The 18,255-nt window shown below is 54.2% G+C and overlaps 2 protein-coding genes across 4 annotated transcripts in view; one reads left to right on the top strand and one right to left on the bottom strand.

Annotated features, from left to right (window-relative positions):
* The window catches only part of DBNDD1 (dysbindin domain containing 1), a 10,138-nt gene extending 3,073 nt beyond the window's left edge, over positions 1–7,065 (bottom strand). Inside the window, exon 1 of the mRNA XM_019642394.1 lies at positions 6,728–7,065. Coding sequence (XP_019497939.1) covers positions 6,728–6,920 — 193 coding nt within the window. The 5' untranslated portion in view covers positions 6,921–7,065. The remainder of the gene's footprint in view (positions 1–6,727) is intronic.
* A 787-nt stretch (positions 7,066–7,852) lies between these two features.
* The window catches only part of DRC4 (dynein regulatory complex subunit 4), a 15,872-nt gene continuing 5,469 nt past the window's right edge, over positions 7,853–18,255 (top strand). The window contains exons 1-9 of one of the 3 annotated variants that reach the window (XM_019642378.1): positions 7,853–8,735; positions 9,229–9,580; positions 11,250–11,336; positions 12,731–12,928; positions 13,080–13,286; positions 14,801–14,855; positions 15,446–15,651; positions 16,140–16,307; positions 16,611–16,697. In XM_019642378.1, coding sequence (XP_019497923.1) covers positions 9,578–9,580; positions 11,250–11,336; positions 12,731–12,928; positions 13,080–13,286; positions 14,801–14,855; positions 15,446–15,651; positions 16,140–16,307; positions 16,611–16,697 — 1,011 coding nt within the window. In that variant the 5' untranslated portion in view covers positions 7,853–8,735; positions 9,229–9,577. The other 2 variants (XM_019642368.1, XM_019642385.1) reach the window with 2 other exon arrangements.

The raw sequence follows: 18,255 nt of genomic DNA, 5'->3' as shown, positions 1-18,255 counted from the left end.
TCTGTTCCCCTTCCCCCAATTCCCCAGCACTGTTCCCATCCCCCCAATTCCCCAATAAAAATCTTTAAAAAAAAAAAAAAAAGAAAGAACGTGTTTCCTGGGAGGAGATACGGGGGCTCTCTGCCCAGCAGGACACAGGTGGCGAGTACTGGAGAAGTTGGCTCATGGGCCCTCTGAGGTGCTGGGCAGTGAGCAGGGTGCTCGAGGTGGCCTCGGGCCAGGCTCCCAGAGTAGGGGCAGTGGCGCTTCTCTGCGGAGGCTGGTCCTGCCTCAGGGTGCGGCCTACTGTGGACAAGGGGGGATGGACGGCCTCCAGACCCTGGCCCGGAACATGAGCTTGAATGAACTCAGGCCACGCAGGTGTCATGGGGACTTCCTTGCTGGTCCCATCAGCTCAGAGTCCCCAGTGACCCGACACTGTCACCTGTCCCTACTTTGGCCCAACCAGGGGCCCAGCGGTCACGCCTGCATTTCCTTGCCCTTTGGTTCCCTTTGGTCCCAAACGGCCCCCACTTGCCTGTCTGTCCTTGTGGACTGACTGCTTTCAAAGAACCTGCAACATGACTGCTGCTCTGTGAGGTACAGAATGGGGGAGCAGCAGACCCCCTGCCACCAACTACACTTCACAGTTGGGACAATGTTCCTCCAGGTCTTTTCTATGTATTTTTTTTCCTTGAAAAATGTAATTGCTCGTTGTTTTATATTTCACAATTTTTTGTGTGCGATTAGAGCAGGAGGACCCTCAGGGATCTCCTTGGTGGAGACTGCCACTCAGAGATGGGACCACTGCCCCCAAGAGTTCCAAACACACCTTCTGCTGCTCTCAAGGCACACCCCTCCACCCACAACCGCAGAGCCCGCCCGCACATCACTGCCTTCTCCTGGGACTCCCAGCTGAGTGGCTGCGCAGTGAAGACTTGACTGGATGAGGCCTGGGTGCCCCTCAGCAGTGCCCTGCACTCGCCCTTGTCTGGCGGCTGAATGCCGAGAGCAGGGCGTGGATGGAGCCCCGGGAGCAGCTGCCTCGGCTGGCGCACCGAGGGGAGCCCAGCTCGGGCCCTCTGTGCCAACAGCTGCCTGTGAGGGGTGGGCCAATTTTCCCTGACAGTGTGGACAGCAGTCTGGATGCCGCCATGCCGGACATGTGTGTCTGTAGGGTCCCCCACTGAGTGGGAACATGACATCGGCTCACAGCTGCAGGGCGGCAGGGCCACCCTAGCCTCTAGGAGGGCACCACCCTCCCTGGAAGAGTGGCTGAGGGAGGGTGGACCTGCTGACTGGTGGCCTGTGAAGCTTTGCACCGTGCTGTGTCACATGGGGCCTGGGCCACGGGATCTGGTTCCCACGTCTGCTGCATTTGCAGTGTGGCTTCTCAGCTTCCTTGGAGGGTAGAATTACACCCCGCCCCCCTCCTGGCCCTTGGCCTAGCAAGGACACCTTCCTGCCCAGAGGGCACGAGAGATGAGATGTGATTCGGCCCCTGCTCTGGGCTGGCGAGTGGGAACCTCTGCCTGGAAGCTCAGACCAACTGTCTGAGAGCCCCAGTCCAGCGTGGGGAAGTCCTGGGTGGGGGGTGGGGGGCAGACTTTACTCTGTAGGACACTTTGTTTTGTCTCCTTAAGTGGGGGTGGGGGTGGGGGTGGCACGGTGATACATCTGTGTCCTGCTGGCTATAATTCTGAGACGCTTCTACACAGGTGGCCTGTGGTGTGGTGGGTCACTGTCTGGGCTAGGGGCTCAGGGCAGATGCTGCCGCCATTTGTGTAGAGTCTCCAAATGGAGCAGGTGGCTCTGGGGTAATGACAATAGCGACAGTCACTCACGGTGACAGTACCAGGCACCATCCAGGCACTTAGTATTTCAACTAATGTCACAGCCAGCTATGAGGGAGGGACAGTGAGTTTTGTGTTTTAGAGATGTGGCCCCGAGTGGCCTTGCTCGTCCCAGACACACAGCACAAGATGATGGAGTCCAATCTCTCAGACACCACCTGCCGACCTCTGTCTCCGCTCATGCCACAGGGCTGGGAATGGGCCAGAAGAGGGAGGAGAGACCCCTGACCCTGGGCCCGACCCAGGTGGAAATGTTCTTCTGAAAGAAGGTGGGGCAGAGGCTGTCTGCTCACAGTGCTCTGTCTCTGTGTCGCTGGGTGGGGCCCCTCATCTAGACAAGAAGGCATCCATCTGTCCATCCACCATCCATCCATCCACCATCCATCATCCAGCCAGGCAGCCAGCCCTCAAAGATTTCCTGAGTGCCCACTCTGTGGCATGGACAAAGGAGATAATTCTGGCCCTCTCGAGGGTGGGAAGTGCTGGGGAGCAGTGGGGGCTGTTCTCCTGTTTAGTGGAGGGGTCTGAAGGTGGGTGGGAGCTGTGCCATACCTGAAGGGACATGGAAGGGGGTGCACAGTTGGTTGCTACTCAGTGAACTGGGGGAGGCTGCTGATGTGCTTTGAGCTGAGTAGGACAGCATCTACTTGCATTTTGGGAAGAACGCAGTCCAGGTGGGAAGGATGATGTCCACCAGTGCTGAGATGGGGGTGGGGGCCAAGCAGGACCTTAGCCAAACAGCACACACCTTCCCCATCTTGTGGAGGGGAGCTGGGGGCGTCGATACGCCTCATTATAGATCCTGGGACGCATTATAGATCCTTGGAAAGCCCCTGGGGCAGACCCCCACAGGCAGAGTGGACTGTTGCACTGACTGTAAGAAGCACCTTTTATCAACTTGCAACATCTCTGAAACAGCAAAGCATCTGTGTGTCAGAGTCGATGGAATAAGGCATGTGTCTAGTTTTTTTATTATTTTCCCTCTCTCTTTGGCAGTGGCCAAGTCTTTATAAATCCTGATGCCCTGGCCTGTGTCAAAGCTGTAGGGGAGGAAAAAGCAGAAGATGTAGCTTCTGCCATCAAGGACACTGATCTTCTTGCTAGAAGAAAGTAATGGAAATAGGAGATTAAGAGTCAAAATGCCAGTGCAGGTACCAGGGACACAGGAGGTCTGGAGACCCCAGGAGGGGGCAGGGTTGATCTTGGCATGTAAATTGGTACAGCCACTGTAGACTCAAACTATTAAACGTAGAGTCGCTATGTGATCCAGGAGTTCCACTCCTACAGTTAAACCCAGAAGAACTGAGAGCACGTATCTACACAAGCACTTGCACACGAATGTCCACCCCGCATTATTCACAGGAGGCAAACGTGGAATCAAACACAAATGGCCGTCAATGGATGAGGTATAAACAAACGTGGCCCATCCACACAATGGAATACTACCCAGCTACAAAAAGGATCGCAGCACTGATACAAGCTACAATGTGGGTAGACCTTGAAAACATGGCAAGAATCCAGTGACAAAGGCCACATGTTATGATTCCATTTATCCAGTTGTCCAGAATGGGCAAATCTACATAGAGTAGAATAGTAAATCAGAAGACACAGATAGTAGATTGTTAGTTGCCAGGGGCAGGGCAGTGTGTGTGGAATGGGGAATGATTGCTACTGGGTATGGGGTTTCTTTTTGGGGTGATATACTCTAAAAGAAGGTGATAGTGATGGTTGCACAACTTTTTGAAAACATGCTCATTGACTTGTGATGGAGTTACGTCCCCGATAAACCCATTGTAATTTGAAAATATCATGTCACAAAGGCACGTAATGCACCTAACCTACTGAACATTGCAGCTTAGCCCAGCCCACCCCCCAGGTGCTCAGGACATGTACATTAATTAGCCTGCCTGCAGGTCATGAGAGACTATCTCATCGTGCTCCTCGGGAGGCCCAAACTCCACATTCAAAGAACTTTTGCACTGTGGATTGCTGTGGGTCATTGTAAAGTCGAAACATCATTGAGTTGAACCATCGTAAGTTGGGGACCATGTGTATACTAACTGCACTGAACTGTACACTTCAAAAGGCTGAAGTTTGTGACGTGAATTATATTCCAACTTAAAGAAACCCTCAATGGAAACAAAGGTTGATTTGGGCTGGAGTTGAAGGGCAAAGCCAGGACGACTTGGCATGCACTCACATTTGCTGTGCACCTACTATGCACCAGGCTCCAGGCTCAAAGGCTGGGATTGGGTGTGAGAAGTGTGAGCACCAGGACCTAGGCTTGGTCCTAGCACGCAGTAGGTGCACCATAAATGTTTGTTGAATGAATAAGCCCACTACCCCATAGTACAGTTAATAAGCAGCTGTCTGAAAGATCAGTATGATACCTTGTAAGACAGAGGGACACATTCTCCACAGGTGAGACCCACTGATCTTCCTGGGGTGTGGAGCAGAGTAGTGGTGTCTCAGGCAGGCACAGGTGACCTGCTCGGTAGGCCACTGAGCTGCAAGCTGGATGGGCTCAGCAGCTCCCAGGAGGGCTGGCAACTGGGCCAGCAATACCCTGGTCTCAGCCCAGTGCAGTGCACTATGGCGAGACTGGAGTTAGGGTGCCACCATCTGCCCCCACCCAGGGCGCATAGCTGTGTGAGTGGAGCCGATAGGGTTACCTTGTGCTATGCCGCTGACCTATTTTCCAGCACATTCGTGCAGAGAACTTGTCCTAAATCTCAAGTTCCCTGCTGTGTCCAAGGCCTTGCCCCAGCATCAAGGAGGCACTCTGCACACACCCACGAGCAAAGCGAACAAACTAATGAAGTGAATGAACGTAATAAAAAACAAAATGGCTGCAGGGAGGGAGAAATGGTCACAGAGGTGGGGCTCCCGCACCCCATTTCCCCAAACCTTGTCCCTGGATTCAGTGTCCCCCCCACCACACCATGCATTTTGATGCTGCTGGGTGGGCCCCGCCCAGGCTCAGCTTTTCTCCCGGGCATGGAGGGTGGGGTACAGGGTGGTGGTGGCTCAAATCCTGGTTTCCCTTCCCAGAGGCAACATTTGTGGCCCTTCAAGAAATACACTGTCCACCACACCAACACTCACTTCTCACCTTTGTGTCTGCACGCACACTTTGCTAATGAAGAAATTATTGTTAATTCATTTAGGTCCAAAAATGAGATTTTAATTATGCTCTATAAAAGCCTTATCTTTTAGAGAGAATTTCAGAAATAATTATGGATGAAATAATATGTCTAGATTTGCTACAAATTACTCCTGAAGGGAGGAGGCTGGTGGTGGACTGCTTGGTCAGGTGGGAGTGGCACTGGGGGCTTTTACCGTGCTGTGTACTCTCGGGTGTGTGCTCCACAGCCTCCGAAATACAGCTTTCAAAAGTCAGTGAACTGAGAGAGCATCAGTTCACCCACACGTGACCTGAGAGTCCATGGAGTGGAGATGACCAACCTGCTGTGCAGGCAGGAAATGGCTATGGGCTAACAGGTGAGTCCTGAGCGTGGCCCCAGCACAGAGCAGGCATCCGGCAGGTACCTGTGTGTGCACTGAATGAGTCTGTCTGAGGCTGCCAATGAGATTCAGAAACTGAGTTCAGCTCCTTCCCCCACAGCCCTGCTGGGCCAGGGGGCTGTCTCCACGGACAAGTGGACACACAGGCTCAGCGGGCGCCTGCTTTGCCCACATCTCACAGCTGCATGCTCCCTATCCCAACCCTTTGCATCCCCACAAAGCTTCCAAGGGGAAGCAAGGGGGTGGGAATGGGGGTTTCTGGTATTGTCAGTTGTGAGAAAAAGCTGGATTCCTCCCACAAATGACAAAACAAAGAAGACCCATACCCACTAGCCCTTGGGTGTGTCTGGTGGTGCTTGCGGAGAGGGACAGCCATGTGGGGTGCACCTGCGCCACTCAGGCTACAAACAGCAACCATGGACCCACTACCTCCAGACACCTCCCGCGACCAGCCCTTTGCGTTCCAGAAGAGGCCACTGGTGTCACTGGGGGAGCCCTCGCGGGTCCCTGTGTGGTCAGGGAGTGGCTCCCTGGGATGGGACCTCCAGGAAACCATGGATGAACCTGGGGCCTGACCAGACAGGCGGCTGGAGGAGTCGTGCAGTTTGCATCCAAGTTCCCAGGCGGATGGCGTCTACAAACACTTCCTGAAAGGGCTTGAAGGGGCTCCTACGGCTTCCTCCCACTACGGTAGGGCCTCAACTGCCAGACTCCCGGACAGCCGACGGAGTGCGAGGAGGGGTCACTCCGTGCACACCTGCCCTCCCAGATGTGTGTTCCTCTGGACCTCGCCCAGGCTGGCAACCCTGCAGGCATCGGAGCCCCCATCCCCCCGCCCCACCGCAGAAGCCGTACCCCCTCTGAGACCCTCCCTTAGTCGGGTGCCGCGCCACTGCCGCCCTAGCCCCCCGGAGCCGCTGCTGGGCGAACAAAGCAGACGCGCGGCCAAGAGAGCGGCGTCGCTCCCCACGCCTCGTCGCCAGGACCCCAAACTCCGGCCCCGGCACGCCCCATCCCCTGACTCCCGGATTCACGGCTCGGCAGCTGGGAGGGGTTCAGGACGAAACTCTGGGCCACCCACCCAGGAGCACGCCAGGCACTCCTGCGGGGGCCCGGAGCGCAGAGGACGAGGGGGCGGGGACGCGGTCTGCGCGCCCCCAGCCCAGAGCTGCGGCGGATCCCGGGAGGTGCCCGCAGCCCGGTGCGGCGGACCAGGCTTCCTCGGCTCGGCCGGGAGCGGCGGGGACGCGGAGCGGCAGATAGTCTTCGCGGCCCCCGGGCACGGCGGGTGAGCGGGGCCGGGAGAAGGGGCCGGATGCTGCGGGGCAGGCGCAGCTCGGGGGCTCCTGGGGGGTTGGGACCGCACTCACCTCGCGGCCCGGCGCCCTCCGGGGCCTCCATGCGGGCCTCGGCGTCACCCGGCCGGGGCGACCCTGCAGCTGCGGTGTCGATTCGTCCCTGGATCCCGGCGCAGCGCATCGGGCAGCAGCCGGGGGGCCGCGGCGGCGGGGAGGAGCCCGCGGGGCGGGGCGCGCAGCTGCTCCGGGGCCCCGGCCGCCCCATTCTCCCCGCAGCCCCGCAGCACAGGTGCGGCCCCGCCCAGGTCCTCGCGCGCCCCCTGTCGCCCCGGGCCCTGCGGACCCCCGCTCCCGGCTCGCGGACCCCGGACCTGCCCGCGGCCTCCCACCCCTTTGGGCACACTCATCCCGCAGCCGCGCCGACTTCCGTCCATTTGTTCAGCCCCAGATATTTATGGGGCGCCAACTACGAGCCGGCGCTTCACATAGGGAGAAGCAAGGGCGGGGCCAACATAAGCGTAGAACTGCAGGTTGTAATAAATGTTATGAAGAAACACAGGGTGGGGGGGTGGAGGCGAAAGCGTTTAAAGGCGAGGCTGGACGGTGGGCGATAAGGAGATGGTGGCGGGCAGGGAGGGCGCTCCTAGAAACCAGGGCAGGGTCTGGGCTTGCTGAGAGTACCAAACGGTTCAATCAAGCCCCACCTCCAAACGCTGGTAGGCTGCACAAACAATATCACATTAATTCTCCCAGTGATCCTAAGAAGACGATATTCTGGTTTTCCAGGTGAAGAAACTGAGCGCAGAGAGGGCTGGTAACCCGAACAAGGTTGCCCAGCCAGCCCCTGAAAGCCAGGAGGCCTGAACCCAAGGTCTGTGCTTTGTATCATTTCACACATAGATAAATACATCGCTATTTATCTCTAAGAGAGTTTAGTCGTCCTGACATCCAGGCCTCCCCTGAGCAGTTTACCTGGACGACCAAGTGAGTCGGCGTTAGGAAGAGCCAAACAGTGGAGAACGTGGTCAGTGGTTTGTGTGTATTAACATCTGCTCTGTGATTTTGTTCAAAACTCAGATGCCATTTATCTGGGTTTCTGAGCTGCACAGCTTGATGCTGAATAAAAGTATTTTAAGCCATGCATGTGAAGAAAAGGCTCTTTTCTAAAAATCTGAACTGAGATCCAATATGAAAAGCACAGGTTGCTGTGGGTCTTGTTGGGACCCCAGGGCTCCTGCAGCCCATGCTCATGAGCCAGGCTACAATATTGTTTTGTGACCAATGAACACCCTGTGTGCGTATCCTGAGCTAACCCTCCTATCCTTGCCCTTTTTGCTGAAAGGAATTATTGCTAATGCGTTTATTTAATTCAGGACTCCCAGCAAGACTTCTAAAGCAAAAGCAGTCAGCATGAGGCACCTAGCATATTGGGTCTGCAAAGCCAGTGTTAAATAATAATAGTTACCCCACTGTGTTACCCAGCTGCACTGTCTTGTCTGCCAAATCCCCTCTAGGAGGCCCAGGTCTCCAGGGAGGAGGCCCCTATCAGGCCAGTGGTGTCTGGCACTGATGTGCAGGCTCTTGGGTGGCCCAGCATGGTGACAGGACCAGACCCCATAACGGCCCCAGGGCCCAATCTAAATCAAGCACACTCTGTGGAAACTAGGTCATTGCAGCCCTTTCAAATGGCTGCTCCACTCCAAGAACAATCAGCGCTTGGGTGGACAAACAGGAAGCCTGTCAGGCTCATCAATGAGGCTCTCAGATCTCTGCTGGCCACCGTGTGGGTGCCTGCGGCCTGCGCAAGCCCAGCTCATAAGACGTTCTTCTTTCCCCCTGCGTTGGACAGACTTTCTTCATTACTCACACTTCGTCCCCAGTGCAACTCTCCAGGGGAAGAAGATTCTGGAATCTTCTCCATCCCCAAACAGATGGGGAAACACGACCTGCAACAAAACTGCTAGTTCAGAAGATGCTAGGGTTGAGCGTGTTGGAAAAAGACCATAAATGGTGTGTGAAGATGGACCCCTCCTTGTGACAAGCTGTCTGCCTCCTGGGTGACACCGAGTGCTACATGCAGGTAATGGTGTGTTGGCAGGGATCAAATTCGCTTTGGAAATTGTAAAATGGTTAGGAAAGGGACCTGGTAACTTATTTTTTCTGCCTCTCTGGACCTCTCAGGCAGAGGTTTCTAGTTTTTAATCACCAGGGAACAGGGAGCCACAGAAGAGGCCCCTTCAGGCAGGGCAGTTTATTTTTGTAAAGGGGATACTTGCTGATTTCAAAACATTGGAGTTAGCTGAAACATGTTTTTCTGTTTTTACTTTTGCTTTCTTCTGATGGTTTGTGGAAACCGGGCTATCCTCCATCCTCAGCAGGTTGGGGGAGGGGGGGGCATAGGCGAGGATCTTCAAAGGTGGGTATGGTGGGGTCAGGCTTTGGGGCAGAATCTCAGCCCAAATTGGAATCTAATGTCCGGGAGCCAGGGGTAGCAGGGCTTTCCTCCCTCCCGCCCTCCTTCGCTGAAGGCATCTTCATTGAGCACATGCTATGTACTGTTCTGGGCACTGTAGGTAAGAAGTGGACGAGACAGCGCCTCCCCTCTCCATGGAACTTTCGGGGGAGACCGGCAATGCACACGTACATCCCGCAAGCGTTTCGGGGGATCGGCGAGATCAAGAGCGCGAATGATGACCAGCTGCAGGCAAGACCTACCCGGCTCCGGCATCCGGTGGCCGGGTTCAATGCTTGTTGCTAGGGACGCACTCCCATCGTTACCAGGGCCTGTAGGGGCTTGAGGAGTCTCGCGAGGATCTGCGATACTTCGCGCGGGGCCGCACAGCGGTTGCTGGGAGACGGCGCAGCCTCAGCGCGGAGGGCGCTTTCGTTGGCTCGTCGCGGCGGGGCCGGGCGTTTGGAGCCATGGTGAGGCGGGGCGGGCTGGGCTGTTCGCGGCCCTGTGCGCAGAGAGACCCCGGACGGGGAGGCCTGGGTTCGGGGGTTCCTGGAATTGAGACCTTGGTGCTCTCGTGCGTGGAGCCCCTGTGGATCCCGGTTCCCGCAGGCTCTTGTAGCTGAGCGATCTGGGCTCTCCAGGATTCTGTGCTCACGGTGGTGGTCACAGGACATCCCCCCACTCCGCTCCCCAAGACAGAGGGTCCGATGTGCCAGCTGTTCAGAAGAGAACCTGGGTCAAGGGGATGCCCTCCCCGGAATGGAAGGCTCAGTCCGTCAGATCCTTGGGGCCTAGGGGTGTCACCTTAGGACCTCCAGTCTCTGAGATGGAGAGCCTGGGGCACGCCAGGGTGGCTAGAGGCCCCTCTACATCAAGGGGACCTGGACAGAGGGTCCAGTGCCCATGGGGCACCCAGGGCAGAGCCTCAGGGTATAGGAACTGCCGTTTGCTTGGAGAGCCTCCAACGAGTCAGGCCTGTACCGAGAAGAGCAGGGTGGGAGTGCTCTGCCTCACCAGCTCTCCGCATTTGCCTCTCATGTAATGGGGCCCTCAGCTGCCCCCCAAAAAGGAGTTGTCGGTAACTCAGTTTCGAGGCAGGTGGGTATCAGCTGGTGGGGTGACTGTCTCTGTGGGGGAGCCCCTGCAGTTGCCTGCGATGTCCCAGATGCTAAGTGGTGAGGACCCTGTGATGGCGGACTTCCTGGAGACAGGGATTAGAAAGAGGGCACATTAGTGCAGATTTCAGCGGATGGGTCTTTAGAAAAGTCACCTGGAAAAAGACCAGCAAACTATTTGTGCTGGTTACTACCTTGTGGGAATATGGATGCTTTTCCTTTTTTCCTGTTGCTTCTTTACGTTTTCTTTCTAAGATTTACACATAAAATTGTTTGTAATGTTAAAAACGTTACAGAGACATATAGACCCACACACATGAATGCATGGGCCACAGACAGTTGGGAGAAGTGAAGGCAGAAGGATAAGGATTTGGAAATTCTGTATCTGCTTAAATGGCCCTCAACATGTGACTGGGGGGTGGAAGGCTCTCTCCTTCATCGTGTCACGCGTGACGCCGTGAACCGTCCGCTGTGTGGTGGACCAGGCTTCTGGGAAGGAGTTTTATGTTGGAAGAAGGAAAGCCTCATATGCTGCCCTCGGTCGCTATGTGGAGGCGTTAGTCCCAGCACATGCTCAGCAGCTTCGTGCCAGCTTCTCTCTGCTGCTTACCAGGCCCTGTAGCCAGCATGGCAGCACCTGACACTATGGATTGGGGTTCCTCCTCTTGAGGCCAAGTGCACTTTGCATCCACGCCAAGGAGGTCCCTGCCATGTATCGTAGATCGCGTTTGGAACAAGTGCCCCTCCGTTCCTTTCTGAGGGAGAAAATGTTCTCTTTTGAAAACGAAGATTTCTCTTTACTTCTCCAAAGGGGTCAACAGAGAATGTGAGTGTGGTAAGGGTGTGAACCTTAGGGTAGAGTGATGTGCTCCAGGTGGGGCATGAGTCAGAAGCGGTACGTAGCGGTTCCAGGCCAGGTGCTCATCTCCCAAGTGACCCCGACCAGGAATTTGAGCCAGCCGGAAAGTGAGGCCGTTCCACAGAGCCTCTGTTCCTTACCCAGTCTCCTTTTCTTTAACCAAAGGCACCCAAAAAGAAAGGCAAGAAAGGGAAAGGCAAAGGTACCCCGATTGTGGATGGGCTCCCCCCGGTGGACATGAGCAAGGAGCAGGTGAGCTGCTGGCCTGAGGCCTGGGCTGGAGGGTGGGAGTGCTGTTCCAGCTCACCTCTGCCCACCTGTCTCCATAAACCTCTTTGAGACAAGTGCCCCTCGTCTTGCCCTCTGCTTCTTTGTTCCTCTCCCCGCATCTGGCTTCTGTGATCCTGTCCAAACTAGGGTGTACCGTCCCCATTCCCATAGTCCCATCAGCTCCAAAGTCCTCAAGCTCAGTACATATTTATTTATTTATTTATTTATTTATTTAGTAGATATTTTTTTAAATTACAATACAGCCACACTGAAGAACATTGTTATGCTGTGGTAGGAATTCGGAAGGAAATGTTTTTCTGATATACAAGTGATTTTTAATTTTCTGTATTTCCTTTCAAGCTTATCCTTTTATGCTCCTGAGGTTTACAGAGCTGTTACCAATGTATGTATATATAGTATCCTTTTAATCTTATTTACCATGAAACACTAGGAATTATTTTAAGCCACTTGTCCATTTTGATGAAGTTAAGGGCTAGAGAACAGAATTATATAATTACAATTTCAATTAAAAGGCTCCTGAAAACTCGTAGAGAGACGACATTGAGTGAGGACCTCCCATCCACGCAGGGAGACGACATTGAGTGAAGACAGTGGGCTCTGGACTAAACCTCTTGATTGTTAGGGGTCTGCTGGTTTTGTATATTTTTTGCCTAACATATATCATTAAAGGTGAACTTTTTTTCATTCAGCGTTATTTTGTGAACGTGTTTGCATGCTGCTGTATTATTTTCATATGTTTGTAACTTTGGGCTATATCATCCTCTAGTTGATATACTCCAATTTCTCAACCATTCCCATATTATAAAATCATCTTACATCGTTTTCTTTTTAATTTTTTTGCTCTTTTAATAATGATGTGGCTAATATGTTTGAGCAGAAAGCTCTTGTGTTCTTTTGAGAAATTTCTGTAGTATAAATTCCCAGGAATGGGTGAAAGGATATCATACATTTATGATTATTGGCCAAATTCAGAGATTTTTGCTATTTACTGAAAGTATCCTGTCTCTGCAGCCTTCCCAGCATTACATTTTAACTCCTTACTTTTAGCTCTCATGTATTTTAATTTTTATTATTTCTTTTAGTTATTTTATTTTATTTTTTTAGCTGAGCCATCCTGCCACCTGTTGGCAGCTCAGCGGCAGCTCAGCTCAGGCCGGGAATTGAACTGACGACCCTGTTGCTCAGAGCTCACACTCTTGAGAGAGTTCTTAACCAACTGAGCCACTGGGCCGGCCCAGCTCTCATGTATTTTTAGATGAGGGGCCCCACCCTCTTTCTTGCTGGCCTTTCTTCTCTCACACACCCTTGAGGTGGGGGCCGTCTGGTCCCTGGCAGGGGTCTGCTCTGCCTGCCAGGTGGAGGAGCATGTCAGCCACATCCGGGAGGAGCTGGACCGTGAGCGGGAGGAGCGCAACTACTTCCAGCTGGAACGGGACAAGATCCACACCTTCTGGGAGATCACCCGGAGGCAGCTGGAGGAGAAGAAGGCCGAGCTGCGGAACAAAGACCGGGAGATGGAGGAGGCGGAGGAGAGGCACCAGGTGGAGATCAAGGTGAGTGGGGCCAGGCTGCCGGTCCTGCTGCAGTCACTGTGGAGATGCTGGAGTGTGTGTGCGGGTGCAGGTCAGCACATGTGTGCAGTAGCATGTGCGTGTGTTGCAGTGTGTGGGGCCGGTGAACAGGTGCAGCTCCTCCCGCCCACAGGTCTATAAGCAGAAGGTGAAGCACCTCCTGTATGAGCATCAGAACAACCTCACAGAGATGAAGGCTGAGGGCACAGTGGCCATGAAGCTGGCCCAGAAGGAGCACCAGGCGCAGGAGGGCACTCTGCGCCGGGACACTCGGGCGCTAAAGGTGGAGCTGAAGGAGCAGGAGCTGGCCAATGAGGCAGCAGTGAAGAACCTACGACTGGTAGGTCACCGGCTGGCTGCCGGGACAGCAAGCTCCTCATTACTCAACAGCAACTGAGAATTCACGGTTTTGTGTAAAAATTAGCGTGTTTTGGCAATTAATCAAAATATCTTTTTAAAAAGCATGTAGTCATACAGACCCAATTTGGGGGCCAAGTGCAGAATTCTGTCTCAGACTTGAGCCACAAGCTGACATGCGGAAAACCCAGCTCAGGGTTCCTTTCCACGTGCTGCTGACACCTGGTACCCAGCCGCTTTCCCAGGGCAAATATCAGGGAAACAACCGGAAAAGTGTCTAGCAGGCCAGCCCACAGGCAGCCATGAGCGTTTGTCATGAGCAGCTGGCTGAGTTTTGAGACCCTTTGGTCTATTCGGGGAGGGTTGGAACTTGTTTGCCGAGTGCCAGGCCTGGTTCTGATCTCGAGGACGTGGAGGAACAGGACTGACAAAGAGCCCTCCTACGTATGCTGATGGCCTGGAAAGGAGGGATTGCACACAGCAAAGAAGACAGGTGTCAGTGGTACACAGCACCCTGCTGGGTAGAAGTGCTGTAGGAAGAGCACAGCAGGGAAGAGGGGGGTGTGCATTTGTCTCCAGGCTGTTCTGGGAATGCCTCACTGAGAAGGTGACATTTGGGCAAAGGCGGTAAGGGCTGAACCAGGCTGGGGGAGCAGGCCAGGAGAAGGGCTAGGACATGGACCAGCGTGAGGACCCAGAGAAGCCAGGAGCAAGGCGGCCAGGCACGACTGGGGCCTTGAGCCTGGCTGAGTCAGGGTTTGTGCAGGATTTGGGCAGGGTGAGGATGGTCTGACTTTGGTTTTCAAAGGCTCTTCCTGGCCACAGGTTGAGAAGACTTTGTCATCACATTTGCTTCATGTGAAGGCAGCCCAGCCTCAACTGGGTCTGGAAAAAATTCGGTAATATTGCAGACTTTGCAGGAAAGCCTGAGGGTGCTAAGGTTGTGGACCCTCAAGAATTGTCTGATCTTTCCTGACAGAAGCTTACAAAAAGCTGGTTTCCAGTGAATTCAGTGATGTGAGGCTATCTGCTTGCCCAAGGCCTGCATATGGAGGGGTTACGTGGTCCGAGTTTCCTTTTGTGTAAAAACACTGCTCTAAAAAATAACTAACATTTTTTATTCAGAATTCTTACATTCTACGTATTGACGTAGTTTTTCATGTTGCTCTGAGCCCCAGGTACAGTAGGTTAGCGGGCACCTGGAGAGTCTGCAGGCCTGTGTGGGCGTGGCCACTGTTGTCCATCCACAGGCAGGTCAGGCAAGGGGCCAAGCGCGGTCAGTGCTCATGTTGTGTGTTAACGTTCTCTCCAGCTCAGAGGTGACTGTAGCCAAGGGAAGTGAGTTACCACACATGGGAGTTACCACACCAAGTTACTCTGGGTGTGTGTCCATGAGCTCGCAGACGGGGAAGCCAGCGCCTGCCCACAGCAGCACAGGGCTTACTGAGCTGGGCTTTCTGTCTGTCACCTAGTAACGGTCGGCTTCTGCCTTTCCAGAAACACACTGAGGATATCACCAAGATGCGGAATGACTTTGAGAGGCAAGTGAGAGGTCAGTGTCCCAGATGCGTGCTGTGGGAGATGGTGCCAGGGCCCCTGCCATCAGAAAGCAGTTTGCCTGCAGGACTTGTCACAGGACTCCTACAACAGGTTACAGCAGCCCAGCTCTGCAGCCAGGGAACATGGTAGTTTCCCGGGCGATGGACGGCCCAGAGTCCCAGAATAGCTTCCATATAAGTTGGGGAGGCTGTGGTCACCGCCCACTTCCACACGCGTGGACAGCCTTTTCCATGACCCCTGGCCCGAGGAGGCCTTCATTTCAGAAGTCTGTCTGGTTTACTAATAAAGCCCCATGGTGTGGCTGGGTGGCTCCCTGGGCCATGGCTGGTGCCCGCTGGGATCCGTTGACACTCAGCTACTGGGAGCCCCATGCAGGGATCGGTGAGCAATGCCTGCCACAGGCAGAGGACAACAGACAGCGGCAGGTGTGCTGAGCGTGGCCTGTGAGCAGCAGCCGAAAAAACTCCACCTAAACCCACCGCCCTTGGGCACAGCCTAAGTCCCGCTGGGCGTGCTTGGGCCTGTGTACAGGGTCACCTGTTCCTTCTCTGCTGAGCTGCTCTGTGTGCCGCTGTCTTTCAGAAATTGAGGCCAAGTATGATAAGAAGATGAAGATGCTTAGGGATGAGCTTGACCTGCGGAGAAAGACCGAGATCCATGAAGTGGAGGAGAGGAAGAACAGCCAGATCAGCGTGCTGATGCAGCGGCACGAGGAGGCCTTCACGGACATCAAGAACTACTATAATGACATCACCCTCAACAACCTGGCCCTCATCAGCTCCCTCAAGGTGCCCGCGGGCTGGGCCGGGGCCCCGCTGTACAGTGACCTCATAATGCCCCTCACTGTCCTTGATGAAAACCCACAGGTGATATAACCTGTCTACACCTGTAGCTGAAAGCAGTCAGGATGTCGCCCTCGCCGTAGCGTCAGGGGAGTAATAGAACAGTGCGCGTCCTGATAGGGAAAGGCTCAGGCAGAAGTGCAGGTGGCACAGACAGGTGTCATTGTCACCCGAGTATGGGCACTGTGGGAACTCCAGTGATGGAGTTCCCACAGTGGAGAATGCCCCTCGGGGTGTCCAGAAGAAAGCACAATCTCATGGAAACTATTCCTGGAGAATTCAGAATAAGTTAAGATTGTGCAGAATTCTGTGTTCACACATAAAAAAGGCCTAGGTGGTCTGCGTCTGTGCCGCCGGCAGGACTGGCCTCGGTGTGCGAGCTCGCAGCCCCAATGCTGCCTGCTGACCCTCCTGCACGTGACTTATGCCGACAGGAGCAGATGGAGGACATGCGGAAGAAGGAAGACCGCCTGGAGAAGGATGCGATGGAGCTATCTACGCAGAACCGGCGCCTGGCAGACCCTCTGCAGAAGGCCCGGGACGAGATGAATGAGATGCAGAAGCAGCTTGGGAACCACAAGAGGGACAAGCAGATCCTGGCTGTGAGTTTCCACCTGAATTCATCCCCGTCCTTGGCTCCTTCTGGGCCCAGGAGAGAAGGAGTGTCAGCAAGATGCCTCCTGAGGCCCAGAGCAGGGCTTGGCCCTTAGGGTGGACGGGGCCTGAGTGTTTCTGTGACGAGTCCGTGTGCTGGGAGACAGGCCCGGTGGGGCTGAGCCGCTTGTGCCTTTGAGCCCATTCTTTCTGGTGACTGTTTTTATCCTTGACGTCTTCCAGTGGCCTATATTACCTGGATTCCTGAATCCTGACTGCTTTGTGCCCCCCACCTCCTCATTTCTCTCTAGTGTACAAAAGCACGTTTGAAAGTCACCGAAAAAGAGCTCAAGGCCCTGCAGTGGGAACACGAGGTGCTGGAGCAGCGGTTCATCCAGGTGAGCAACGGGCAGGCCGGGTCCCCAGCCAGAGAGGGGCCCTTCCTGGTGCCCACCTGTGCGACTGCACCCAGGAGGTCCTGATGCTGGGGCTGAGCTTCTGGGTTTGGAAGCTGCAGGTCCCACTGCCGCTCCTTATTCCATGCAACTCTCAAGAAGCAGAGGCCTGTGACACGTTCTGTAGAAGGCCTGGGGGTAGCTGGGAGTGCCACTGAGCAGGCTCCCTGGTGGGGAGCACATCACCCACTTTTATCCCCTCAGGCTCACTTCTGAAGCACATGGAGGTGGCCTGGCCCCTCGCAGCGAGCTTCTTTGTCATTTACACACGTTTCTAAGTACTAACCCGTTACATACACATTGTAAAGAAGTCATGGAATCCTGAGTCTGTAAGTAAAATTGAGAGGGCCCTCTTGCTGCCGTGCTGGTGCTCACACGTGACAGAAGCTTCCCGAGGCCCTTCCAGACTGTCCTCCCGTAGCTGTGACTTAGTGCTGTGTGAAAAAGAGGGTCACACCTGAAATGCAGTGCATGCAGCCCCCCAGATGGCCCCAGCGCAGCAGCCTCGCTCGCACACCCAGGTTCCCCCCTCCCCGCAGTGCTCCGTGTTCATGTAGCCAGGCCCCCTCGAGGGACATGTGCTTCAGTCCTTGCTGCTACAGTCACTCATGGAAGTGCACCAGCATGTCTTAGGAAAGTCACTTTTTAGCAGTGGGGTTACCAGGCCCCACTGCTAAAATACCAGGTTTGCATTTAGGTCTCTGGCAGAGTCTGCTGGGAGGGCTGTTCTGGTTACAATGCATCCCCCACACGCCCAAGGGGCCACGTCCCGCCTGCACCGGGTCTTACTTATTCAAAACCTTGCTGTAATGACTGGGTGGAAATTTCTCATTGAATGTCCCTTTCTGAGATTTCTGGGGAGTCTTGGAGACGCCCCTCCTTGCCTCTGCAATTTCCAGGGTCTGCTTGTGAGCTGCTTGTTAGCACAGTGTGTTGTTTCCTCCCTTAATTGAAGTGCATTAGCAGACTGATAATGGCATGGGCCAGATCCCATCCCAGCTGAGCAGGAGCATTCTGTCAGCACCACGTTGAGTTCGGCTGATGGACAGCCCACGGGAAGGAGTCACACCAGATGGTCACTTGGTGGCCTCTGGGAGGTGTGGTTAAAGAGGATTTACCTTTTTTTTTATTTTTTTTAATCTATTTCTTTTATTGTTAGTTTCAGGTGTACACAACAATACAATAGTTACCCTTTTTCACCCTCACCAGGTAACAACCCATCTATTGCCCTCCCACCCCCGATATCATGCTTATCTATTACAATTCCATTGAATCCGTTCCCGCTCTCTACTCCGTGTCCCAAGACTATATGTATATATATAATTATAGTTGACAAACAGTATTATTCAACATCAGTTTCAAAAATACAATGCGGTGGTCAGGCCTCTACATCGACTATGAAGTGAACTCCCCAAAAGGACATGGGTCCATCTGGCCCCCTAAGAAATACTTACAACATTATAGATTATATTCCTCGGACTGTCTTTTTCTATCCCTGAGG

The sequence above is a fragment of the Hipposideros armiger genome, unplaced genomic scaffold, assembly GCF_001890085.2.
Source record: "Hipposideros armiger isolate ML-2016 unplaced genomic scaffold, ASM189008v1 scaffold_4, whole genome shotgun sequence".
Taxonomy (NCBI): Eukaryota; Metazoa; Chordata; class Mammalia; order Chiroptera; family Hipposideridae; genus Hipposideros; species Hipposideros armiger.
The sequence above is the reverse complement of the archived record's forward strand: the minus strand, read 5'-3'. Positions and strand labels throughout refer to the sequence as shown.